Raw genomic sequence first — 27,556 nt, forward strand, 5'->3', positions numbered from 1 at the left:
ACAATGGAGCAACTTTTCCTTTCATTTAAAGACACAAACATTCTGAAAAAACAAAAACTGACTATAAAGTTAAACACCAAAATTATGTGGAAATCAGAAATAAAAGACACGAGCAACTAAAGAACTTAAAAATAGATGTTTTATACTTAAATAGGCTCGATAATGATAAAACTGTTGACAAGAAGTTTCTGCCGTCTATCTTAATACAAGCCGAGAAAATAACACTTTACCAAATACGTTTCAAACAGACAGACAGAGGGATATTTCATATTACACAGAAGCTTTGCAACAAAAAGGGCTATAAAAGGAGCTAGGGAATAAATCATGCAATATATCCTATTACATAAAGTAGTAAGGTTTTTTGTCTGTAGCTTAAGATATCAGTAACTATCAAACTGATTGAGTTCTTTATTTTGTGTAAGCTTCTTACAAGTCCCTGGATGGTTTTAGGCTATTTTCCTTACTCATTCGAATACAGGGCTTATAGATGCCTGAAGCGCAGCTGCTAGAGTTAATGAAAGAAATGTTGTTTAACATTTTGTTTAAACATGTTTACGAGGCTTTGGTTAAGTCAGTTAATATAGCTTTGGTTAAGTCAGTTAAAATATTAAGGTTTAAAAGTGGCTAAAGACAATTTCAAATGAGTAAGGAAATCTTTGAAATCAATCAATTGATTGTCCAGTAGTTTGTTGAGCTAATAGTTTTCTATACTCCAGAATCGCATCAGAATCTTTGATACTAATCAGATCTGCCATACTGTAGTACACTTCACTAGATTCAGTCAATTGGATTTCCTAAAAAAAAATATTATTTTATAAAAATCTGGTAATTAAAAGCGAAGCTTTTCTACAATTAGGGTAGGCCCGTATGTCACGGACAGTTAGCTCTTTTAGTCAGTTTAAACATTTTATAATTGTCCTATCAATTCCAAACTTTGCATGGTGATTCCTGTAGTAGTTAGGTACAATTTAGAGTAGCAACTCTAAAATCGATACCAGAATGTCCGTACGTCCATTTTAAATATGTCGATTTTTAACTTTTTAATAACTAATTCTTATCTAATAAAATTATCCGATTGATCTGTTTTTTGGAATACGGATTCCTACAAGTGTTAATGATCGTTTATCCTACCGTTTCAGAGCTTCGCTTTTATGGATGTTGTCATCCTTGTTTTATAACAATCTAGTTTTTTAAAATAGTTTTTTAGTAGGCAAGAAGAAAAGAATTACTTCACCAAAAAGATAAACGTATTAAAAGAAAAAAAGATGTCAAAGTCACTAGGGAGCTAGGGGGTTATAACCCCCTCTCAAACGACAAAGCCTCGTCCCTGTGTTTGCAGGTTTTACAAATAAATCTTGGCAAACCAAACTTTTGTTTAAACAACTTTGCAAGTTTTTTTTATTTCTCCATTTGTCCACCCACTCCCCCATCTTATTTAAATTTTAACCAGGGATCTAAAGACAATGGCCGATAAATTGATGTACATCCCCAATGATGATACACATAATTACCTCTTCTGTAGATTATAATTAGAGGTTCAGACGTTTAAACACTCAATTTAATGAACCAACCAATTAAAATTCACTAAAGTCTCCAAAGTTATTAAGCAAACGAATAAGTAAACGTTAATAAAAAAAACTTTGGGGACTAGTGTAATAAACAGCTCTTTGTCCCCTCTGTGATTTTACCGCTTTTATAATTCTAATTGTGTCATCTAGTAGGGTAATTACCACGTAAGACTAGAAACATGTTTGTTTGTTAAAAAGAGTAGATGGGAGGGGGGGGGGGGGATGGAGGTGGTTAGGTTTCCACTGGCAAGATTAGTGACTTTTAAACAATTTATGCAAGAGAAGTTTGAACTAATAATACAATCAACAAGGATTAAAACTATTAAGACATTGGCTGCTATTTCATTTTAATATCATAATAGAAGAAAGAAATCATGAAAACAGTAATAAAGATAGATAGATAGAGAGAGTAAAACAGAGAGTAAGATAGATAGGTAGACTGTTAGAGAGATAGATTGATAGGTAGAAAGATACATAGATAGGTAGATAAAGTGTCATACAGATTTTGAAAAATAGAAGCTTAAGGTAAACAATCAGTTATATAGGTGCAAAGGTTCACCTTGGTTTCAACTATGTTTTTCACAATTTGTATTGTAACAAGGAAAGATTTCTCCATAGTTGGGGCAGCAGGGAATATTCTAGCAAACCAGAGAGAGGCAGGCATCACCTAAAATTTATAATTTAAAAAAGATGCTTAAAATAAATTTAATGAAATAGATAATCTATTCAAATTTATAAGTGGAGGTTGATTTCGTGATAGCAGGGGCATCGATTCATCAAATTAAAAAAATGTTTTCTTTGTAACTAAAGGGAAGTGGGTAAGCAGAGAGGGGGGGGGAAGAGTAGGTAATAGTTATTTCTCGTATCGTATTATAAACGGCTTTCCGCGGATATAGAATGTACAATTATAAGATTAAAACTAGTTTTTTTAGCCTTGTGGTGCCGAAGGCACTGGCTAAAAAAACTAGTTTTATTCTTGTGTGATTGTACATTTCTATATTCGTAGAAAACTGGATATAATACGATGCTAGACATAGTTTTTTTCGTATGGATGAGAACCGGTTCCTATCCACCGGATTCGAATAAATACGAGAAAAGTTTTACTTAGAATTGTTTGTCAGAATCCTAAGCTGGATCTTTAAATCATTTTAGTGGTGATTTAGATCGGGGTGCGCCGAATTTAAGCCAATCACAGCGCGGCATTTCATAAAATGCTGTACTCTCATTGGAGGAGAGTTGGCACACCCCAATCTGGCTCACCACTAATATGATTTAAAGATCCAGCGCTAGTCCTTTGTTTCTTGATGATATTTACTGGTTTTGCTGTGATTTCGTGACTAACAAAACTGGATTCTTTTTGTACATTTTCATATCCGTGGAAAGCTGTTTATAACACGATGCAATGTATACTTTATTTACCTGTCCCTGAGCTGCTGTAAACAAAGTTGTTGCTACATTTTTCAGACTTACACCACCATACTAAATAAAACAAGGCTGACAACATCCATAAGTTGCGAAGCACTAAAAATTCTTGTAAAATTAATCATAAAGACTGTTCAGTTGATAAATTCTGAGAATTCACGAAACCGTTGTGATATATTAATACTAAAAGTTTGCAATGTCTTTTATGCATGATCGGCAGACGGACGGACCAAGTAAGTTATACACTTGATGCTTATTGATACAAAAATTTTACCCGTCTATCTTTAATAGGACGGACTGCCGGACAGACAAAGTAAATTATAGAGTAGCTTAGCTACTAAAAATATATATTAGTCGGTTGAGGCAATAACTATTCACCTCTTAATTGTTGAATTAGGAATAAATATATACACTTTTTTAAATTCTTGATTACTGTTATTGCTAAGGGATCTAAAGGATCTAAAGTAGTTGAACCGTTGGAACACTCAACTTAATTAACCAAATTTGGGGACTGGTAGAATAAACAACCCATTGTCCCCTCTCTCTCTCTGGTTATTGCTGTTTGGCTTATTTGGTAGGTTAGCATAAAAATGGCGGGAAAATTGTATGTCACCTTTATATGATCCAGATCTTGAATACCCTTAATGTCGTCTTTGATGTGGAATGCAACAGTCACATATTTAACCTCAGTCTCATTACTCTCCCTACAAAAATTTAGATTTCTATTATTTAAAGTAGTAAGGTTTTTTTGGTCTAAAGTATAAGATCTCAATAACTAATGAACCGATTTAGTTGTCTATCTTAGGTAAGCTTTACATAAGTCATAAATGCCAATTTATTATTTATTTTTAGAATTAAGGGATCTGGTTTCAAGCTATTTTTCTAACCCCTCTCTGCTTCTTTGGATACAGTACCACTAGATGATAGGGGCATAGTCGCTAGTTTTTCTTATAGAATAGTATTCAATGCAAAATGCCATTATTAAATACTTCAATGCAAGTTTCAAGCTTCTACTAATAATATCTAAATATTTTAATATAAAGTCGTCTTCCATGTGATCTTTCGATGACTAGCTTACATTGGTCTTATTACTTTTCCTGAACATGCAATTAATCTAAAATTAGCCATATCTACTAAGATATGTAAAATATACCTATGTGGATTTTATGACAGAAGAAATTTAGGGGGCTAATATGGCCATCATTTATCGGTAACGGTCAGTTTGTTCATCCAATAGGAGGGGATGGAATAGGGTACAGGAGATGGATCGGTTATTTTAGCCCGATACAAGTTTCACTTTATTAGAGTACATTATAATCTAGTATAAGATCCAAGTAATAATAAATCTATTTCTCCTTACCTAACAGGTACAGTGTGGAAAAGAAAGCCGGAAGGAATTTCAACTTTTTCATCTAAAAGAAGAAAATTAAATTAAGAATAAAATGATTTTTAAAATTGCTTTTAAGATAATTAAAAATATAACTTGGATAATTATAGATCACAGAAAGTTTTTCATCGCTGTATAGCTGAAACGTTTTGAATATAAAGAAAAACTGAAAACGATTTCTAAAAAAAGAACAATTGACTTACGGATAGCATTCGATAAAGAGCTGAAATATGTATGTGCATTAGTATAGTGGATCTAAAGGAATAAGACATTGGACGATAAATTAATGTAAACCCACAATTAGGATAAACATAAATCCCCTTCTAATATTAGATTTATGGATGGAAAATTTAAAATGCTGCTTGTTATTACCCACCAATCAAAGAAGTAAGAAAAGAAGTTTTTAAGCCAATCGTCCATTTTTACTTCTCAGTAAAAATCTAAACATTACCTAAACTAACATTACTAAGAATTGTGTTTTCCCCAACATCAATCTAAAAATTAGATAAAATTTTGTGTAGATATATCAAAATATTTTTTAAAAACCCGATTAATTTATCCGCTGGATTACATCAGGCATACTGAAAAACAATGTATTGCATCGTATTACAGACAATTTTCAGCGAATATTAAAATAAAAATAATAAAATCTTTACTAGTTTTGTTAGTCCAGGCCTTTGACCCCTCGGGGCGAATAAAATTTATTCTTATTTTAATTTTGATATCCGCGGAAAGGTGTCTATAATACAATGAAATAAATAACTATATTATTAGATGTCAATTTATGGAAAATAGTGATTTTGTTTTGATATGATATTGCATTTTTAAAAGCGAAGCTTTTCTATAATTAGGGTCGGTCCGTCCGTAACGGATAGCTTTTTTCGTTAATTTGGACATGTTAGAATTGTCCTATCGATATCAAACTTTGCATGGTGATTCCTTTAGTAGTTAGGTACGATTTAGAAAGCGTAGCAACTCTATAATCATTACCAGAATGTCCGTACGTTCATTTTAAACATGTCGATTTTTTTTACTTTTTTAACAATAAATTTTTATGTGATCTATTCATCCGATTGATCTGATTTTTAGTATATCGATTCCTGGGACAACAAAGTATAATGTTATAAGCGAAGCAACTCTATAATCAAGTCCTAAAAATGTAAATATGTCCATAAACATTATCCTGTATCAAGCAGTTTTTCAAGAAATTTACATACAATTTTGCTTTGATTCTTATACATTTGTATTCTGATTATTCAGTTCTGAAACAATGCAAGTGTTAATGTCCGTTTGTCCTATTGTTTCAGTGCTTCGCTTTTATGGATGCTGTCATCCTTGTTGTACTTAAGTAGCGGACAGATGTATAATAATAATTTTTAATAATGTTCTTGTATTATATTAATTCAAGGACAATCAACTTTGTATTATCTATTGTGTTGTTGATTCCTTCCCCCAAAATATATAAAGACAAGAAATCAATTGTTATACTATTTAACCCATCCTTATTCTGTAGATTTAGTAAAGGGTGTGTTAAAATGTCCCAACTGACTTAAAACTTGACTTGCGAGTAAATTTTGGGACATTTTACCACCTAGCTCCTAGATTATTTGTAGCACAGAAACCGTTCTTATGTTTCCAAAAAAAATAAAGTTCATAGCGGTTCTAACGGTATGCGTAATATTTTTCTACTATTAATACAAGCCGCGCAATTTTAAATTTAAAAATGTAGGCATCTCTTTTTGCAAAATATCTTCTCTAATTTTAGTTATATTTTAAAAGAAGTTGTATCAACTTTTTTTTTTATAGCTAGCCGGTTCTTTTAGTAAGTAGTAGATGTAAAATTTTTCATAGAATTCAAATATGCAATCGGTTTTTTTGTAGACCTCTTATTTTTTAAGTAATTTAAGTTTTTAAAAAAAATAATTAAGTCGGTTTTAAGGTACTAAAACGCAACAAAATAAAAGAAGAAAATGGTCAGTAAGAACAAAAATAGTAAGATCTTTAATTTGACACCTTACTTTTAAAATTCTGTTGAGTAATTATTGAAAAAATCTATTTTTTTAACCTCGGTATAATAAAAACTTTAGACCTAAATATTTTCTCAAACAGACATAAAAAACATGGGTTCATATATACCATTAGAATCAGAAAAATATTACGAATCCATTGTAAGCAAAATTGAAAAAAATTAAAAAATTAAAAAATTACAGAAATGGCCAATTATTTTTTTTTGTTCAGACAACACTATTGTCTTCCCTTTTTTACCCCCTCTTTACCCCCTCTTTACCCCCTTCCCATTTTTATACTCAATTGAAGAATTAAGACGTTGCCTGTACAACATAATATGATATTTTCATATAATTCCTTTTATTGTAGTTTATATACTATATTGTAAACTTTTTTTTCAATTTTGCTTACAATGGATTCGTAATATTTTTCTGATTCTAATGGTATATATGAACCCATATTTTTTTATTTGTGAAATAATAAAATTAAGTTCAAAGTTTTTATTCTCGTGGGTTTAAAAAAATCGATTTTTTCAATAATTACCTGACAGAATTGAAAAAGTAAGGTGTCAAATTAAAGATCTTACTATTTTTGTTCATAATGACCATTTTCTTTCTTTTTTTTGTTGCATTTTAGTACCTTAAAATCGACTTAATTTTTTTTTTTTTAAACTTAAATTACTTAAAAAATAAGAGGTCTACAAAAAAACCGATTGCATATCTGAATTCTATGAAAAATTTTACATCTACTACTTACTAAAAGAACCGGCTAGCTATAAAAAAAATAGTTGATACACCTTCTTTACTCGCAAGTCAAGTTTTACACGTGGGACATTTTAACACGTAGCTCCGTAACTATACGTAGCAGAGAAATCGTTCTTATATTTCCAAAAAATAGAGTTCATAGCGGTTCTAACGATATGCGTGACATTTTTTTACTATTAACACAAGACGCGCAATTTTAATTTTAAAAATGTCTGCATTTTTTTTCACACCCTTTATTGTTGTGCTTGTGTATAAATAAACTTGTATATAAAACCTCTCTGCTATTGGGAATTGAAGCGAAGCTTCCCTACATTTAAACTGAGTAACGTCCGTCCGTCGTCATCCGTTTGTCACGCTAGACTTACATCCGGAAATCAATATTAACCATGTCCATACGAAGCGCAGCTATTAAAAGCTGAACAATTACCTTTGTAGTTAAAGTTGAATATTCTATTATTGAAGAATGATGAATGCAGCTATCACAATGTATAATACTATCGTAGCAGTAAGAAAACAGAATTTATATTTTTTTAAATCTTCAAAAAAATAATTACAAAATCCTCCAATCAATAATGTCAAAGTTTCAATTAAGTTATTAAATTTAGGGGATTAGACAAGGTTCAAGAAAAATACACAAAGATTATTAAGCCAACAAATGATGGTGTTTCTATAAAACTTTGGGGACCTTTATATACTCTGTATCCTTATACTAAAGTAATAGGATGTTTGTCTGTCTGTGTGTCTGTCTGTACCGAAGGATCTCGCTAACCGCTGAACCGATCGGGTTCTCCTTAACAGGGTAGATTCTCATATGTCCTGGGAAGGTTTTTAACTATTTTGGGGGAGGGTACTACCACCCTCCCAAAAGAAATGACAAAAAAATTTAAAATTTTCTTAAAATCTGGGAGACTTCAACGTAGCATTAAGAGGTATCCGTAACATAAAGAATTATCGTAAACTTTAAAAAACAAAAACATTTAAAGTGCCACTAGAGGCCTCTAGGGGCGTAGCCGCTAGTATGTATATAAACCATTATGCTCTATTTGTAAAGCATTTTTTCTTTAGAGAAACTGATTTGCAATGTGCAGTCAATTTTTAATTTATTTTCTGTATTTTCCCTGTTTAGAATAAGACCCTTCTTGTATCCTGAAATTAAAATTATATTTTATGTATTTATTATTTGTAGAAAAGTTGTTAGTTATTTCAATTGATTTACGAAAAAAATATTATTCTCTAAAAAATTAAGTTTAATATATAACATCGTATTACAGACAGTTTTCCACGAATATTTAAATAAAAAAAAACATAAAATAATGAAAGTTTTGTTTGCCTTACCTTTGGGCCCTCGGGGCAAACAAAACTGGTTATAATATTATTATTTTTAATTTTAATATCTGCGATAATTTGTCTATAATACGATGCGACAAATAACTTTTCTCAAACTTTTCCACACGAGTTTTTTTTCTGACATTTTCAAATGTTGTTAAAAAAATTATAGCAATAGGTATCTTCTTAAACAATCTAAAACAAACAAGACCTTTCTTTGTGCCTAAAAATTGGAGGCTAAATAGTTTTTACCTGATCCTTCACCCCCGAAAACTTTACAGAAAGCCATTTCACTCACTCCCAACTCTAATTTTAGTTCTTTGTTATGCCGCAATCCTTCTATATATTCCTAAAAAATAAAAGTATACAACAGAGCTTAGAAGTCATCGCATTATATTATACTAGAGTGGCTAAGCCCCAGTAGACCTCTAGGGGCCTTGAATGAGGTGGGGGAGGGCAAGTCGATCTCCACTTTCAATTCTAGTTTTTTAAAAGCAAAAAAAGTTGAAACTTGAGGGAGATTTTTTAGCAGCGATTTATCTTGAGAGTGTGGAGGTATCCTCTACAAAAAAATTTAAAAACTTTCCATAAAAAGAAGCTTTAATGTAAAGGAGAACTATACCGGTCCAGCGGTCAGCTAGATCTTACATACATACATTGACATACATCCAGACACGCAAAGAGAAAGATAGACATCCAGTTATCTTTATACAAGGGTTAATAGTGTGGCTTAAAACGGATTTCTAAAGGGATAAGATAATGTCCGATAAACATCTCCAATAATTATACACAAAATAACCCAACTGTAGATTACAATTAGTAATTGAAACGTTTGACGCTCAACTAAATAAACCAACCAATCAAAATTTAAAAAAAAGTACCTAAGGTTTTAAGCCAACATTATTGAAAGACTTTGGGAACTAGTGCAATAAACAGTCCAATGTCCCCTTCTTCCCTGTATTCTACCTTACCTGAGAAGTACCAAGATGATAAAACTTTGACTTGTTAAGCTTCAGAATACTCAAATTTATTCCAGTCAAACATTCACGCAACCTCCCTCGTAAACTTGATTCCATTTCCTAATGGTTTATATACTTGTATAAGAGATATAAATTTTTCTAAATATGATAAGTACAAAAAGAAGAAGTGTTTGTTTCTGTAAAAACTTCTTTAGTGTGTTTTCTTTTTAGATTTTAAAATAGTAGTTTCAATTCCCTGAGGGACTGATTTAATCTTTTGTTAACCTAACAATGTTTTTTCTTTAGAAATTAAATCAAACAAGGGGTTCTGAAGCAACTGATAATTATAATAATTATTTAAGATAATTTGAATTAGAGATTAATAAATGATTAGGCAATTTGGTTCTTTTAAAATAACTATACGGGGCTTGGAGTCGCTTTAGGTTTAAGATTTCTCCACTCACATTGAAACATACTCTGCGTCTTATAATTACAGTGTAAAACATCCATTCGCCCGATAGAAAACTAGCCCTTTGATTGCACTACCTTTGTCTGGAAGTCTTAACTATGTATGGTAGTGAGTAACGCCTGTTTATGGGCCAAGGCATTCCCCCTACTCTTACTATTGAGGTTACACGCCTGATATAGCTGCCGTAGGTACCATTTTTAACGTCTCTATTAAATACACAATACCTACCATTTTTTGTTGATTGTTAGCTTGTGTTTTAGTTCCAAGCAGGGTCAAAAAGTCTCCATAAACACATAGTTCTTCGCGAATAGGGCTCACTTCCTAGAATTTTTAGTGAGTTTAAAAGTGTTAATCAAAAATAAAGTTCAACAAATCATACAGACGTACAAAAGAACATAAACAATATATGAGTAAAGTTTTAAAAAATTATTTACAGTTCTTTCAAAAAACATAATTTTATGCAAAGTTTTAGATAAAAAGAACAATTCTAACATGGCCTAATTGATTATCAGCTATATATATTTCAGACATATTGACGGACCTAACCTAAATGTAGAGCTTTGCTTCGGAATATTCACAAAAAAATTCATCTAACTTGAATAACAGATGATAAAATAACATTTTCCCTATAGCATTACAGATTGTCTAGCGGAATGTATTATAGAGTAGCTTCGCTATAAAAAATACCTCATACAGATTTGCTAATTTTCTGGCAGTTTGAGCACAGAACCAATAGGCACTATCACTGTACACCTGTATTAAATTAAGTCTTATATCATTATCTACAAAAATTTTGAAAATTGGACCAAAAACACCAAGGATATGCCAAAAAATGAAAAAAAAAATCTGACAAAAAGCAGTTTGACTGTCATATTTGTTCGATAGGTAATTAAGCTCCTTAATGATGGGAATATGAGCCTAGTAAATCATGTTTTCCCCATATCATGTCTGACAGATAGGTGGATGGACATTTGGAATTATTAAGTAGCTTTGCTTCCCACACAGCACTCCGACAACCAAAATTTGACCCAAAAAAGCTTAAAAGTTTAAACTCATTCCATAGCCCTTGTTTAAAGTACATTTTTGTGTTTTAATTTGTCTACTCAACAATTCTATAGATAGTTCTTCTGCTTTTTGAATGTTTCTAAACTAAAATTAAAAAAAGAAAGACTTATAGCATGAATCATTATTTATTCAATATATACAAGAATAACAATTAACATATAATATATAGAAAAGAAAGAATTTGGAAGAAAAAAATTTTGAAATTTTTATTTATAATTTCTCATTTCTTTTTTGCTCTGTGTCTCTTCTTTCCCTAGTATCTTCCCTTTCTTCCTGTGGACTTCTTTTTTCCCTAGTATCTTCTCTCTCTTCCTGAGGGCTACTATTTTCCCTAGTATCTTCTCTTTCTTCCTGTGGACTTCTCTTTTCCCTAATATCTTCTCTCTCTTCCTGTGGGCTTCTCTTTTCCCTAGTACCTTCTCTCTCTTTCTGAGTACTTCTCTTTTCCCTAGTATCTTCTCTCTCTTCCTGTGGGCTTCTCTTTTCCCTAGTATCTTCTCTTTCTTCCTGTGGGCTTCTCTTTTCCCTAGTATCTTCTCTCTCTTCCTGTGGACTTCTCTTTTCCCTAGTATCTTCTCTTTCTTCCTGAGTACTCCTCTTTTCCCTAGTATCTTCTCTTTCTTCCTGAGTACTCCTCTTTTCCCTAGTATCTTCTCTTTCTTCCTGAGTACTCCTCTTTTCCCTAGTATCTTCTTTCTCTTCCTGAGGACTTCTCTTTTCCCTAGTATCTTCTCTTTCTTCCTGTGGACTTCTCTTTTCCCTAGTATCTTCTCTCTCTTCTTGAGGACTTCTCTTTTCCCTAGTATCTTCTCTTTCTTCCTGAGGACTTCTCTTTTCCCTAGTATCTTCTCTCTCTTCCTGAGGACTTCTCTTTTCTCTAGTATCTTCTCTCTCTTCCTGAGGGCTTCTCTTTTCCCTAGTATCTTCTCTCTCTTCCTGTGGGCTTCTCTTTTCCCTAGTATCTTCTCTCTCTTCCTGAGGACTTCTCTTTTCCCTAGTATCTTCTCTCTCTTCCTGTAGGCTTCTCTTTTCCCTAGTATCTTCTCTTTCTTCCTGAGTACTCCTCTTTTCCCTAGTATCTTCTCTTTCTTCCTGAGTACTCCTCTTTTCCCTAGTATCTTCTCTCTCTTCCTGAGGACTTCTCTTTTCCCTAGTATCTTCTCTCTCTTTCTGAGGACTTCTCTTTTCCCTAGTATCTTCTCTTTCTTCCTGTGGACTTCTCTTTTCCCTAGTATCTTCTCTTTCTTCCTGTGGACTTCTCTTTTCCCTAGTATCTTCTCTTTCTTCCTGTGGACTCCTTTTTCCTCTTGGAATTTCTCTTTCTTTCTGCGCATTTCGTCTTTCTCTTTGGTTATCTCTTTGTTCTTGTTCTATATCCCTCTTTTCTCTGTGATCCTCTCTATGTTCCTGTACAACCTCTCTCTTATCTTCTTGTTTGTCCACAGGAAAAGCATTGCTGACTAGAATTGTTCCAACAAATATGAAGAAAACCAATTTCCTCATCCTGAAATTAATTCAATGTTAAAAAATTTACATGGTAAATATAAGAAAAATATGCCAATAACCTAATATTATAATTATATGAAAGAAGAGGGGCCACTTTAGTAATTAATAAGAATAAGAAGTTTCTATGTTGTAAAAGTTGTCGCAAATATAGGTATTAAGTGATAAAATAAATAAGAATTTTATATATTACCTGGTAATGTGTATTGATGAAAGGATGTAATATTACTGATTTAATTCGTAATGGTACGTTTCTTTTATACAATTTGTGTCTAAATACGCAACTCCCCCCCATCCCCAACCTATCTATCTATTATTCCTTAACCCTTTGCTTTCAGATGGAAACCGTTTACAATTGAGTTTCTAATTGTTTTATACCAATGTGCAGGTGCACACCCCGCTGCTTTTACTTGGAGGTCAAATTGTTTTTAATTTGTAAAAACTAGCTTAATTCGATTTCAGAGTAATATGAAATCATGTTTGTATACCTATATTAAGAAAAGATAGGGCAATCTTACTAGCGGATACGCCCCCCCCTAGAGGCCTCTAGGGGCACTTTAGATTGGGATGGGGGGTGGGAGAGTAGATTCGACTCCATATCCCCCATTTCAATTTAAGTTTTCAAAACGAAAATAAAAAATAGCAACTTTTTTCTACTAGGTATTTCACTGAGTAGGGGGATGATACCCTCCTTAAAAATAGTTATACACCTCCTTAGGGCCTATAAGAAGCAACATTGTAAAGGAGAACTATTTCGTTCATGGAATAGCGAGATCCGCCAGTACAGATAAACAAACATCCTATTACTTTTAAGTAAGGATAACAACTTTTACATTTAGTAATTTAGTACAATTCGTACTTTAGTTCAATTATATTTTTGACCCAAAACAAGAAAGCTAAGAATTGCAGGGGGTGAATTTTGCGCTCTCCTCCCCTTTCTTATAGAAAATTACGCCAAAAACCACCTGTAATTCCCTCCTCCCCCCCCCACCCATTATTTTCCCACACCCTCCGTCCCTCCCCCCAATGGGAAATCTTAAAATAAATTGGCCTAGATTGACCGTTGGAATTATGATTCTAAAATTAGGTCTTTTATTCTTTATGCATGATTTGAATGTTCTTGTAAACATTTAAATTTTCTTAATTTTTTTGCTAAACCCCAAAAATTGCTGGTTGTTTAAACGTATCATGTTCTATTAAATTTTATTATTGCTTTTTCAATCCCTTACAAGCCAACTAAAATAACTTACGAATTTTTTATTTAGTTTTTATTTTGTAAATTATACTTCTTTCTTTAAAGCCAGGAGTTAAAATGATTTCTTTCGAAAATATCTATATTTAGAACACTGAATATAAGCAATAAAACTTGGCATATCTCCGCCCAATTTTATGAAAGTGCCTCTTTCTTCTGGTGTACTATAATTTCCGCAAAAGTATTCTATATTTTTTAAAAGTATAATAAAAACAAAATCTAGTGGGTGTTTAATCAAGAAAGTTGATAAAGCTGCTAAAAAGCAGTTCCACCGCCATGTATGTTATGTAGTTAATTATGCTTCATAATGATGGGAATGTTGACAAGAAGTATTAGCCTTCTATCTGAATTAGCAGCCGATAAAATCCCCAATAGCGTTACGGACTGACTGAAGGACTAACTGACGAATGGACAGATATACATAGTTATTCATAGAGTAGATTTGCTACTAAAGAAAAAGACTTTAGGCGGCAGTGACAGCACACCCTTGTTTAAAGTCATTTTATTACATCTAGGCTGGCCGAACTTTTGAGGGCTAGCGTCCTATGAAAATTATAGAGAAGAAGCGTAAAATAGAATTATTAACATAAAAATCAGCCATAATGATTTGGTGAACAGATCATGTATAGGATTTTTTTTATTTTTGAGTTTTCCAATACTTTTTAAAAGATTTATTTATTGAAATGTGCAAAAGAAAGAATACAGTAAACAATGATGACAACATCCATAAACGGAAAGACAAACGAACATTAACACTTGTTAATGTTAATATAAATGTCAAAGTTCAAACAAAATAGTAAGTAAATTTGTTGCAAAACGGCTTAGATACAGTACACTGTTAAGGACATACTTACATTTTTAGGACTTGATTAATATTATAGAAATGATTTGCATATACATTTTAACTTATTGTAATAGGATTTTGTGTTTTAAATGGACGTACGGATTTTCTAGTAACGTTATAGAGTTGCTTCAATTCCTAAATCGTAGCAATCATGCAAAGTTTAAAATTGATAGGACAATTATAACATGTCTAAATTAACGAAACGAGCCAAACGTTCCGGACGGACCCATTATAGAAAAGCTTTCTTTTAGAAATATCAACTAAACGTTTAAAAGGTGTGTTTTAGTTGTTATTTGCTCCTACGTATATATTCTGGGTCTAATGGATTTGATACATTGACGTCATCATATAAGAAAAAGAAAAAAAAACAACCCCAACAATGAAACATTCAAGTGAAAACAATTGGTCAATAAAATTTTCAGGGCAAAATATAAAAAAATATTTTAAAAACTATAAATCTACGTGTATTTTTTTAATTTTCTATTCATAATCAAAGATGATTATCAAAATTATTTTTTTTTTAATTGAATTATTAACCCCTGAAAAAGTGCTGACGTCATAGTTATAAAAACCAGAAATGTTCAGGTTACAAAGATTTCTATCTAAAACCAAATTATTAAAATCTAAATGTTTTATAATTAATGGGTAATAATATTGTACATTGTAAAGAAAGGACACTGGGAGATAAAAGTTTTCTCCAAATTACAAAAGATTATCTGTGATGGCTAATTAGATATAAAGAAAGATTTATCGTCCAAGTATTTCATATCTTTTGGTATAAAATAAACGATTGAGTATCTTGAAATTTAAAATTGTAAAAAAATTATATCTCTAAATAACCCTTCTATCTTACTATACATAATTTGTTATTATTATTTAAATACTATTTAAATTTTATCCAAAGGCGGTTTAAAATAAAACGAAAAAACGGTTTTTGTTTCTACATTGAAGTGTTTTTAAAAACCATAAATGTTTTCTTACAAATAAATTAGTAGATTTAAAAAAAAATCTAATAGATATATACCAGTTGAAGTTTTACATTAACTTCTAAAAAAATAAACATGCTCTAAACAATTTGAATTGTCTGATGAATAATGCAAAAAAAATTATTATGTAGACGAAATTATATAGAAATTGAAAAACTTACCATGTCTTTTCCTCCAATTCTGAAATAAAAAATATATCAATAAATGTAATTTATACACTATCATATAAAGTAGTAATGTTCTTTTTTTGTCTGAATTGTAAGATCTCTATGAATACTAAACTGACTTGCTGGTAAGCTTCACATGGGTCCTATGATGGTTTTAGGCCTTTTTATTTTCAGATTCAAGATTTCTGTGATATTTTTAGTTAGGTACACCTCAGAACATATAGCAACTCTATAGTTATCAGAAAGTATGCATGTAATGTTTTTTAAATATATTGATTTATATAGCTACTTTGATGTATTTTTCTTATTCATTCGATTTTTGGTTTTATGATTCCAAGGCCAATTTGGCCAAAAATATAAACAGCCAAGTTTTGGATGGAATTTTTTTGTTGAGTGAGAATTGTATTGAATGTGATTAGAATAAAAAAAACTATTCGTTGGTATATAATATTCAAATGGACAATTTTGATATCCATAATTATAGATCCTAGTAGGTGGACTTTAATGTTTAAAGGGGGAAGGGGGGTGGGGGAGTGTTAAGTTATGGTTAAAAATACTTTTATTATTTAAAAATCAAAATCTATTTTTAACTTTTTTTCTTTTGATACTTAAGATATGAATGGGGTATTCCTGTCCAGTTTTTTGTTTAGGAATGAATATTTCTTACCCGAGGGAATAAATGATGGACCGATAGTTCCTAAGATCTAACGTTTAGGTATATATTTAGATCTAACTGCCACACCCCTAGCTTTTATAAGATTCTTCACAAGTTAAGGAAAATCAACATTAAAACGGTTAAGGGACGACTTCTATTTGGGTTTTGAAGGTTTGTTCACAAAAAATAGATAATAGTTATTTCTCGCATCGTATTATAAACAGCTTTCCGCGGATATATAATGTAGAATTATAAGATTAAAACCAGTTTTATAGCCCCGAGATTCCGAAGGCACGGGTTAAAAAAACTGGTTTTAATCTTATGATTGTACATATTTGAAATTGTAGAAAACTGGATATAATACGATGATAGACATAGTTTTTTCGTATGGATGAGAACCGGTTCCTATCCATCGGATTCTAATGAATACGAGAATAGTTATTTCTCGCATCGTATTATAAACGGCTTTCCGCGGATATAGAATGTACAATTATAAGATTAAAACTAGTTTTAATATTATGATTGTACATTTCTATATTCGTAGAAAACTGGATATAATACGATGCTAGACATAGTTTTTTTTGTATGGATGAGAACCGGTTCCTATCCACCGGATTCGAATGAATACGAGAAAAAAACTTCCAAATCTTTTAAAATCTACATTGAAAATAAGATCCATATCGGTCCAATTGTTAGCGAGATCTTTACTTATATACAAATATTAAATATACCTTACTACTTTATATAATAGGACAAATTGGTTTGCCCCTAGCCTCTAGGGAAAAGAAGAGGGAGAGGGTATTTTCCAGAAAAATAGCCTTGAAAATTAATAAGTTTCCTGGAAAGTACAACCAATACGGATTAGCAATTTTCGAGATCTTTAGCTTCAGACAAAGACCTTACTACTTATATGTTTTTATGTTTAATTATACACTTACCTTTTAACAGCTCCATGTTTATACATCAGATCTATGGACGGCTTCTGTAGCACTTCTAAATTATATTTTTATTTATCCAGTATGGATTCGAAACTGATTAATATCCGCTGGATTAGAAGCGGTCCTCAGCTGTAGTGAAAAAGCATTTAGGGCATCGTATTACAGAATATTTTCAACGAATATTAAAATAAAAATCATAAAATCATTACCAGTTTTAGTAGCCTGGGCCTTCGGCCCCGTGGGGTAACAAAACTAGTTTTAATCTTACAATTTTTATTTTCATATCCACAAAAAGCGGTCTATAATACGATACGATAAATAAATATTATCCATTTTAATACCTTTAAAAAAAACTAAATCCTTTCAAAAAGTTGAAAAAATCCATTTTTTTTTTCATTTTAGTAATCATTATTAAACAAGGATGACAACATCCATAAAAGCGAAGCACTGAAACAATAGGACAAACGGACATTAACACTTGTATAATGTTAGAACTTAATTATCATAATATAAATTTATAAGAGTTAAAGCAAAATTGTAAGTAAATTTGTTGTAAAACTGCTTGATACAGGAAAATTTTTATGGACATACTTACATTTTTAGGACTTGATTATAGAGTTGCTTCGCTTATTAGATTATACTTTGTCGTCCCAGGAATCAATATACCAAAAATCAGATCAATCCGATGATTTGATCACATAAAAATTTGTTGTTAATAAAGTAAAAAAATCAACATGTTTAAAATGGACGTACAGACATTTTGGTAATGATTATAGAGTTGCTAAATCGTACCTAACTTCTAAAGGAATCACCATGCAAAATTGGAAATCGATAGGACAATTTTAACATGCCTAAATTAACGGAAAAAGCTATCCGTTACGGACGGACGGACGGACGTACGGACGGTCCGACCCATATTATAGAAAAGCTTCGCTTTAAAAAAAAGAAAATACATCATAAAGAGCTGCTATATCTTGACTTTTTAAAATAACGAACTTGCCATAATTATTGAGTAGCTGCACTAGTTAAAAGATAGGTATACCTAGACAAGTAGAAACTTCTACTAATTGTTCTTCGGTTTTATCACATTCTTCTAAGAAAAATCAGGTCTTATAGTTATTAAAAGTTCTTATTAAAAACAAGGATGACAACATCCATAAAAGCGAGGCTCTGAAACGGTATAACAAAAAAACATTAACATTTGTAGAGTGTCAGAACTGAATAATCAGAATATACAAAATATAGAGTAAAACACTAGAGGGAGAAAGGGTTAAATGACTATCTCTCCATCGCAACCGCCTTGTGCAACCTTTCTATTGGGTCATTGAAAATCAACCAATGGTGTCGCTTATATTAACACAGCTAAGTAGGAGAAAATACTTTAGAAGCAGACGAAAGAGGTGTTTGAAAAAGGAAGGGAGTTAGTTGTCTGTATATACATCTATACTATAGATCTGTTTTACAAAAGTATATAAAAAATATCAACAAATTGTAAGTAAATTTGTTGAAAACTGCTTAAATACAGGCTACTATTTAAGGACAGACTTACATTTAACTGTTAAAGGAATTATCATGCAAAGTTTGAAATCGATTAGACAATTCTAAGATGTCTAAATTAACCGTTTCATGAAAAAATCTAAAAGTCCCGGACGTACGTACGGACAGACAGACACTAATTATAGAAATGCGTAGCTTTTAAAAAATTGGGTGGTTTTACTCAAAGTTCCCAATAAAAGAGGATGGGGAATGTGATTTGTATTCAACCTTTGGCTATATTATGATAGGTTATATTGTGTACATGGTAGCCCCCCCCCCCTCAGTTATAGGCCCCGCAGGTGCAATAAATGAGGGAAAAAATAACCCCTCCCTCATTTTCAATTATCTCAAAACACAAGGGTTTCAGGGAAAGCATTGAAAATATTAGCTTTAAATAGCTATTTGAGGAAGTAATGGATTAGAGAGTTTTATTAATTTTTTTTTTTTTTGGGGGGGGGATAAGGGAATACTTTGTGGGGCAGGCAAATTTGAACAATTTATTTGTACGTACTAAAAAAATTATTAATGGGTAGAGTTAATTAAAAGTAGGCGGGGACATTTGGTAAATTTTATATTAGATGGGTGGATCTTTATTTTAAAAACAATGATGACAACATCCATAAAAGTGAAGCTCTGAAACGGTAGGGCAAACAAATATTAAAAATTGTGGAGTGTCAGAACTAAATGAGCAGAATATAAATGTAAAAGTATAAACAAAATTGTAAGTAAGTTTCTTGTAAAACCGCTTTAATACAGGATACTTTTTAAGGACATACGTACACTTTAATGACTTGATTATGGAGATACCCAGCTTATACCATTTTACCTTGTTGAAATAGGAATAGGAAGTATTCTAAAAATCAGACTAATAGGATAAGTATATCATACAAAAATTTGAGGTAAAAAAGTAATAAAATCAGCATGTTTTAATGGACGTCGTACATACTTTCTGGTAACGATTATGGAGTTACAAAATTTGAAATCGATAGCACAAATCTAACATGTTCAAATGGATAAAAGATCATGTCCGGATGTATGGACGGACGGACCATAATTTTAGAAAAGCTTCATTTTAAATTATTTGTTACCTTTGATTACATAAACTCCATGGGTAGAACCAATATAAAGATTAGAAGGATGAGCCAAGGCAACAAAACCACTCTTCAAACCTTAAAATTTAGTTTTTACGAAATAATATTTTTTCTCGTATTCATTCGAATCAGGTGAATAGGAACCGGTTCTCATCCATACGAAAATATTTTTTCTCGTATTCATTCGAATCACGGCACCTCGGGGCTAAAAAACTGGTTTTTATCTTATACAGGGTGCGCCACATAAATCCGGACTTTTTTTTAACGGCCATAGCGCCAAAACTACTTGACCAATCAGGACGTTTAACTCCACTATAAAAAGCTTAGGTAATGACCTTTTTGCCAATGAAAATCTTTGGGCGATGGAGGACGTGTACGCCGAGCTGGCCGCGCATATGTTCAACAAGGCAGATTCGAATTGCGCAGATAAATTACCGTGGATTTATGACTTGGGCCTACTAAATCTGACCTCAGCCCATCTGTAGGTGAGATGGACTAAAGAAACTTGCTGGAGATACTATCAGATACCTAGTGAAAACATTAGAAAAGACTAGAGCTCTCTATCCCAGCTGATTTGGCTGTAGTACTCCGACAAAGTAGATCGTGGTAGATTTTAAGATGTCAAAAACGTCAAAAATCTTGAAAATTTCTCGGTTCTTGACTTCAGGGGCCCATATGGAACCTTGAAACTCGTTTTAGACTATGTATTGCGCTGATAACCCTATCTTAATCATCGTGCCATTTTTAAAAAGGTATGAAACGTTGTTCTAGCTTAATTGTGGCCCAAATGAGAGCCGCCGTGTCAAAGGGTAGCTTTAAAGATGGGTTAATTTGGATCCTGCGGTTACTCACTCCTTAAGGAGATGTGGCGTCCCAGCAGCCCCGATCTTAATCCAATGGACTTTTGGGCCTAGAGCACTATTAAAGCATGAACCAATAGACGCGCCCATACCAAAAAGACCTCTTTCATTGCTCCAGTCATGGAGAACTTCGCCTGCTTAAACAGGGCCATGGTGACCAGGGTCGGCAGGCGGTTCAGGGGGCGGGTAGAGGCGGTGATTGAGGCTGGCGGCGATTTTATTAAATAATCTAATAGTCATATACCTAGGTTGCTTCCCAGTTTTTAAAATTCAATAAAATCTTTAAAATTGACGATTTTATGTTTATTTGTTTAAAAATAAGAAAAAGTCCAGTTTATGTGGTGCACCCTGTAATTGTACTACATTCTATATCCGCGGAAAGCCGTTTATAATACGATGCGAGAAATAACTATTCCTTCCATAGGTGATTTCTTTGGGGAAGGTGAAGCTACGCCAAAGGAGAAAAATATTTCCCGGGACTAATAAAATCATATTCGGTTCAGTGGTTAATTAGAAACACGGATAGATCAAAATCACATATTTCTTCTTTTAAGGATTGATAAATAGTTTAGTTCTTTAAAGGTTTCGTGATCTCATAAAATTAAAAAAATGTATATTAAGCAAAAAAAAATTGTTAATTTGTATATATTTCTTATTTTACCTTGAAGAGACTCGACAAAGTGTCCGACAAATGAGCCGTGCGACGTCCATCTTTTTCTAGGTTTTTTTTTCTCACTTTGAGTCTCTACCTTGAAATTGTTGTAGATTATCCATATTAAATACTTCAATATCATCAGATGCAGTGATGAACACTCCAGGGCCCATCAATTCCTAGAAATTACAAATAAATTATGAAACATCCCGGGCACACATTAAAAATAAACATTTAACTTTCCGGGGCTTATTTATTGGTCTAAATGATCCTTTATCCCCGAAAAAATCTAATCATAATACGGATTGATAAAAATATATAAAATCAGATTATGTAAAGAAAACGAAGTAGCGGTTTTCATCGGGTTTTCACAGTAGCTTTTCTCCTATTTCCAGCCCTTGCGAGGGGGCTCTGACCCTGCGGGACCTACTTCCTAACCATGCGAGGCAATTATCAAAATTTATCTAACATAAAATAACCTAAAATAACATATGAAAAGCTACTGAGAAAATACGACGAAACCCACCACTTTGTTTTCTTTCCATGATCCAAAAAGTCTCACCAAAAATGGCAGAAAAATTGCTAACTTCAGATCTAGCATCTAAAATAAAACATAACTTTAGTAAGATTCTAAACAGGTCTGCTATTAAAAATGATACTTTATTTATAGGAATTATGCATGGTGATTTTTTTCTGCTCTAAATTAAAGAGATTTTAAATTGACTATGAAGATTTTCTTGACTTATGGAAGTTCTCATCTTTGTTAATGCTTTTATGGCAGTGGCGCGACGGGAATCTTAGAGTAGCTACGTTACAAATGGAAGAATTCAGAGAGAGAGAGAGAGGGGACAATGGGTTGTATTACACTAGTCCCCAAAGTTTTATAAGGGAGGTTTCTAATTCGTTGGCTTATAGTGAATTATGATTGGTTATATCATCAAGTTGAGTGTCCAAACGTTTTAACCAATAATTATAATTAACACAGAGGGTTAATTCTATATATCATCATTGGGAATGTACATCAATTTATCGGCAATTGTCTTATCCCTAGGAAGAATTCTTAAGAAAGTCAACCTGGAAGGGACCTCCTCTGACCAGCTTGATAGGCAGAGGACTAAATATTTTACCAGAACAACTGTGGCTTGGCAAACGTTTGCTGTATCCTCCTGAAAATGATAAAGTTTTAAACAAGAACAATACTTAATAGGAGATAGTGCGTAGTTCCTTTATATTTCTACATTGTATCTCATTAAAGAAACTGCTTATCAAATTACAGTGATTTTACTTTTTTCTTTATATCAACGGTTTGGTTTACCTCCCCTCATCCTAATGTTTAACTAGTCTTTCAAAAAAGATTCGCTACTATTTCATGACATTGTCCATTTTTTTTACAAAAATGCTACCTGCATGTATAAGCAAAATCTTCCATTTATACAAGTCCTAAAAATAAATTTTGAAATTAAAAAAAAATGGTTTAGTTTCCTTCAAAAGAATTTACATAAAGATTATTAACACCTTTTGAAAATCAATCTAGAAAATTGTAAAATAATGTAATCTTAGCTTTTATAGCAACAAAAATGTAACACAAAAATAACTGAAAATAACTACAAAATCAAGTAAAGTTAGCCATTTGCATAAACTGAAAGATTAGGCCTGTTATGGGCAAGTCCTTCCCCCTACTCTAACTTTTTAACGTCTTTAGATAGACGCTTCATTTTAACATATTTCCGACCCGACAATAAGCGGATGCGCTACGTGCTACACTACAGTCGCAGATCATAAATAAGTAAACAGAATAGAATACCTCTTTGTAAATTTGGTATAGATGGTGTAAAAGTACAATGGTACCACCTCCAGATCCAATCCTGTAAAATGTATAAAAAAGATAGACATACCTAACCACTAAAATTGATTAACCTATGTAAAAAGAAAGATAATTTTATGTTTAGTGACTAACTATATTCTTAAATATATGACAATTACATATTTTGAGGCCTGATTTTATCCTTCATTGTTATAGTTAAATTGTGTATTCCTTTCTTCGAAGCATAAACTCTTTTTATAGTAACAAAACTACTCTATAATTTGAAATGTCCGTATGTCCGCCTGAAAAGTTTTTGGAAAAACATGATTTTCTCGGCTTCTATTCAAGATAAACAGCTGAAATTTTAGGGATAAAGTTCACATTTTACATAATTTAACCAAGTTTCATCAATATTTGCTTATTGGTTTGGGTGCTAGATAGTTTTCTAGACTTTTAAATTTTAAAAGGTTTTGTAATTTGGTAATTGTAATTTGTAATCAAGTTTTATTAATGTTTATCTTAGATAAATAGTTTACCTCGGGCCAGGTGGGTCAGCCTTGCATATAATTGGAACACCTGTATATAGCAAATTTTCATTTATATACTATACATGGTTTTTCAGTTTGGCTCAGAATTGGTTTCAATTCAGCGAAAATTATCGGATTCTAAGCCATTTTATGGGAAGGGGGGAAGATAACTGTTGCAGTTTGAAGTTGATAGAATGATTCTAACATATCTAAATTTACCTAATGGAAGATCTCCTAGCTGATATTTGAGCTGTAATTGTTGATTATACCATTTCTCCTGTAAACAAGAAAGCTTACTATTGGTTTCTTGCAAGTTTTGGACTTTTTTTCTTTTCACTAGCAGCTAAGCCCCTAGCATCTAAGGGTTCTCTATTCCAAAGGGTAAGTAACATGGGTAAAGAGAAATAGCCCAAAACTATCCTAGGACCTTTGTGAAGATTTCCAAAAAAAGTGAACTCGATAATTTTAGTAGTTATTAAAATCTTAAACTACAGAAACATTACTACTTTATATAAACACCAGAAATGAAATCTTCAGCAAGTGTCCACACAGAGAAAAGTTCCTTCTTTCAAAGTACATGACGTGAAACATATGCAAAGCAGTATTTTTTTAGTAGCGAAGCTACTCTATAACTTGCAATGTCCGTCTGTCTGTATGTCCGTATGTCCGTATGTCTTAGTTTAAGGGAAACGTGATTTTCTCGGCTCCTATAAAAGATAAAAGGCTGAAATTTTTTGACAACATTCCTATTATTAAAAAGCACAATTAACTATAAAACATCAATGGAGGTTGGGCCACTTTTTATCAGGTTTTTGGCTATTTTTCTCATTTTTGTCCATATCTTTGGTGTTTATGGTCCGATTTCCAAAATTTTTTCAGTTATAGTATCAAAATTAAGTTTCCTGTCTTTTCAATAAAACAATTATGAAGGTCAGACTGCCTTTAAGCAGGTTTTAGGCTATTTTTGTATTTTTCACATTTTTCTCCTTACCTTTGGTGTTTATGGTCCGATTTCCAAAGTTTTTCAGTTATAGATATCAAAATTTAATTTCCTGTCTTTTCAAGAAAACATCAATGGCGGTCAGACTGCCTTTTTGCAGGTTTTTGACTGTTTTCATATTTTTCACATTTTTCCTCACATCTTTGGTGTTTATGGTCCGATTTTTAAAATTTGTGTAGTTAAAAATATCAAAATTAAATTTCCCGTTGTTTTGAGCATCCATTTACTTTGACTGACAGTCTGTTAGTCATAGTACTGAAATATAAATACCAAGAAATTAAAAACAAATGTTAAAAAGGTTTCGTGATTTTTTTCCTAATATACATGCTTTTGACAACTAATCTTTAAATTCTTATGCATATTTTTTCTGCTTCGCTACTTATGGATGTTGTCATCCTTGTTTATATAATATGTATTAATTTGTAAAACTGCAAATGATAAAATATGACCTTTTTTCTCTTTAAAGATTCTCTTTAAACACATCCCCCGTTTTATATAAAGATGCTAATTCCCCCCCAACCCCCAGAGGATATAAGCAGTAAAATTTTTTTTAACTCTTATTTTATACTTCTTAGTTGGAACTGATGATCTATTTTTATGAAAAAACATATGTATTCCATCAGTAAAAAAAGTTAAAAAATTAAACTGTGTTTATACATATAATAATACTTTATATAATAGGATAGAAAATATAAATGTTGGCCTTTCCCTCTCCCCTTTTACCGTCATATTAATTAACCAAAAGAAGATTTATTTGACTTGACAAACAGACATACTGGCTAACCCAAGTTATAGAGTTGCTGCGCTTCTAATAAGATTCAGTGAGAGAGGACACAATGGGCTGCTGTTTTTTACACTAGTAATACAATAACGTTTTCTTATTCGTTTGCCAAATAAATATGGGGACTGTTAATGGATTTTGATTGTTTGGTTTATAAAGATGAGTGTCCAAACGTTTCAACTACTAATTGCAATCTACAGAATGGGTAACTATGTGTATTAACATTGAGGATGTACACAAATTTATCCGTCATTGTCTTATCTCTGTAGATCCCTCCTGATTAAGATTACCTGCTCTTCATCTGAAGCACTAAAAATTATTTCATATTTCAACTTTAAATTATAAAGTACCAGATGTGTCGGGTTGGAGTATAAATTATATGACGTCATACATTTGAAACTGAAAATATATAACACTGCTGCTATGATGGACGCGTGACATTATTGATAAGATAAGGATATATATGTTTGCTCACAAAAAGGCATATCACAATATCATGCACAATTAGGACTTGCAGACAAATTTCGAGCATTCAAAGAACTGGAAAAATCTCATTGAATCCAATATAAGTCAATTTTTGGAAGGGGGAGGTAGGTTGTGCTAAAATTCCGTAAAGGTGTGAGTTTTAAGGCTTAAAAATAGTAGTAGAATGATAATATTTACTAAATTTGTGAATTCCTTATTGAAAAGAACTATAGACAAAAAAATTCTTCTTTAGATTAACATAATTTTTTTCGTTCTACTACTGTTTTTAAGCCTTAAAACTTTAGAACAACCTACCCCCCCCCCCCCTTATTTAATGCATAGTTTCATTTGAAATATGAATTCCTGATAACAACTAGATCCCAGAAAGGTTTATTTAATTCTTTTGGCGATGCTCCTCTTAGATTCTCATAATTCTAAAAAAAGAACGAACTTATTTTAACTATTATATGCAATTACATTATAAAGTATATAATGAGTCCCCCCCCCCCTTGTCTTAAATTAAAAATAATGTTTATCATAGGTTTCGTGATTTTATGACGAATAGCGAAAATAATTCATCCAACTCAGTAAACAACCCACTTCGCCCGTCCCCGGCTCGGAAAGACGTGTGAAAAACCCTGCAGAACCATCCTAAACCTAACTTTATCGAACTTAATAAATGCATAAAAAGCTTGTTTTCGTTCTACTTTCAGTTTAGGTGAAACTACCAAAAATAAATACCTCTAATACTGTTCTCATATACAAGCCAATTTTTTCTGATTCTTCCATTTTATAGTTTCTGAAATAACAAGAATGTGAGTCTTGCATAGGTCATTTCCAATAAAACTTATATTCATATCACTTCAAAAAAAGTGAGGATAGAAGCTTCAAGATTTTCGTAGTTTTCTTAGATCTTAAAAATTAGCTTCCCTTACTTTATAAGTATGTATTTATATATGTAATTCATATCTTTAATATACATTGTAATACCTTTCCTGTAAACATAATCTTTTATTTAGATAAACCATTACTGCGAATAAGGGGTTGGGTGGTCAGAGATCTAAAGGGATAAGACAATGACTGATAAATTTATGCACATTGCAAATTGATGCTAAACAAAATCACCCCTTCTGTAGATTATAATTAATGGTTGAAACGTTTTAAAACTAAACTTAATGAGCCCACCTATCAAAAATCAATAAAAGTCCCAAAAGTTGTTTAGCCAACGAATAAGAAAACTTTATTATAAAACTTTGGTGACTTGTGTAATAAGTCAGTGTCCACGGAGTTACATTAAACCTAAATTTATATAAAGTTTTTTTTAAATATTCTAAGTATTTAGTAAGATTTGATTTGTTACTGTGCTGATTTTGTACATTATTGTTCTTGTTTGTATTATATCTTTCATAATTATGTTGACCATAAAAACAAAAAAGTAAGCATGATATAATAATAAATGGCAATTTTTTAACCTAAAAAATGACCAACAATGCACACTTATGTTTTGAATTTTATCTTCTCTACCCTG

The 27,556-nt window shown here is 31.9% G+C and overlaps 2 protein-coding genes across 2 annotated transcripts; both read right to left on the reverse strand.

Moving 5' to 3' along the window:
* Window positions 1–26,823, reverse strand: LOC145321637 (fucose-1-phosphate guanylyltransferase-like). The gene is made up of 26 exons (XM_080163122.1): window positions 26,770–26,823; window positions 26,392–26,462; window positions 25,854–25,872; window positions 24,002–24,059; window positions 23,792–23,831; window positions 23,256–23,316; window positions 22,855–22,891; window positions 22,526–22,617; window positions 22,014–22,052; window positions 21,549–21,630; window positions 19,937–20,017; window positions 18,355–18,405; window positions 17,313–17,367; window positions 15,714–15,732; window positions 10,590–10,655; window positions 10,131–10,223; window positions 9,446–9,553; window positions 8,727–8,823; window positions 8,267–8,294; window positions 7,576–7,642; window positions 4,829–4,871; window positions 4,351–4,402; window positions 3,604–3,694; window positions 2,988–3,047; window positions 2,128–2,235; window positions 1–794 (listed from the first exon to the last, which is right to left on the reverse strand). Exons 1-26 carry the CDS (start codon window positions 26,815–26,817, stop codon window positions 663–665), a joined length of 1,698 nt encoding a protein of 565 aa, XP_080019248.1. The 5' UTR covers window positions 26,818–26,823; the 3' UTR covers window positions 1–662.
* Window positions 11,074–12,736, reverse strand: LOC145321638 (uncharacterized). Its single transcript, XM_080163123.1, has 2 exons — window positions 12,664–12,736; window positions 11,074–12,471 (listed from the first exon to the last, which is right to left on the reverse strand). The coding sequence occupies exon 2, from the start codon at window positions 12,468–12,470 to the stop codon at window positions 11,178–11,180; it is 1,293 nt and encodes a 430-aa protein (XP_080019249.1). The 5' UTR covers window position 12,471; window positions 12,664–12,736; the 3' UTR covers window positions 11,074–11,177.
* Window positions 26,824–27,556: the final 733 nt, after the last annotated feature.

This window comes from Acartia tonsa, chromosome 6 (assembly GCF_053477335.1).
Source record: "Acartia tonsa isolate MP-2025a chromosome 6, ASM5347733v1, whole genome shotgun sequence".
Classification (NCBI taxonomy): domain Eukaryota; kingdom Metazoa; phylum Arthropoda; class Copepoda; order Calanoida; family Acartiidae; genus Acartia; species Acartia tonsa.

What these genes read in the sequence shown, in the direction of transcription:
- LOC145321638 (XM_080163123.1), bottom strand. Translation starts at nt 12,470, where the DNA reads ATGAGGAAATTGGTTTTCTTCATATTTGTTGGAACAATTCTAGTCAGC.
- LOC145321637 (XM_080163122.1), bottom strand. Translation starts at nt 26,817, where the DNA reads ATGGAAGAATCAGAAAAAATTGGCTTGTATATGAGAACAGTATTAGAG. An exon ending in ATATGAGAACAGTATTAGAG is followed by an intron (nt 26,463 to 26,769) that starts GTATTTATTTTT and finishes TTCTTTTTTTAG; the next exon opens with AATTATGAGAATCTAAGAGG. An exon ending in TATACCAAATTTACAAAGAG is followed by an intron (nt 22,892 to 23,255) that starts GTATTCTATTCT and finishes ATTTATTTTTAG; the next exon opens with GACTTGTATAAATGGAAGAT.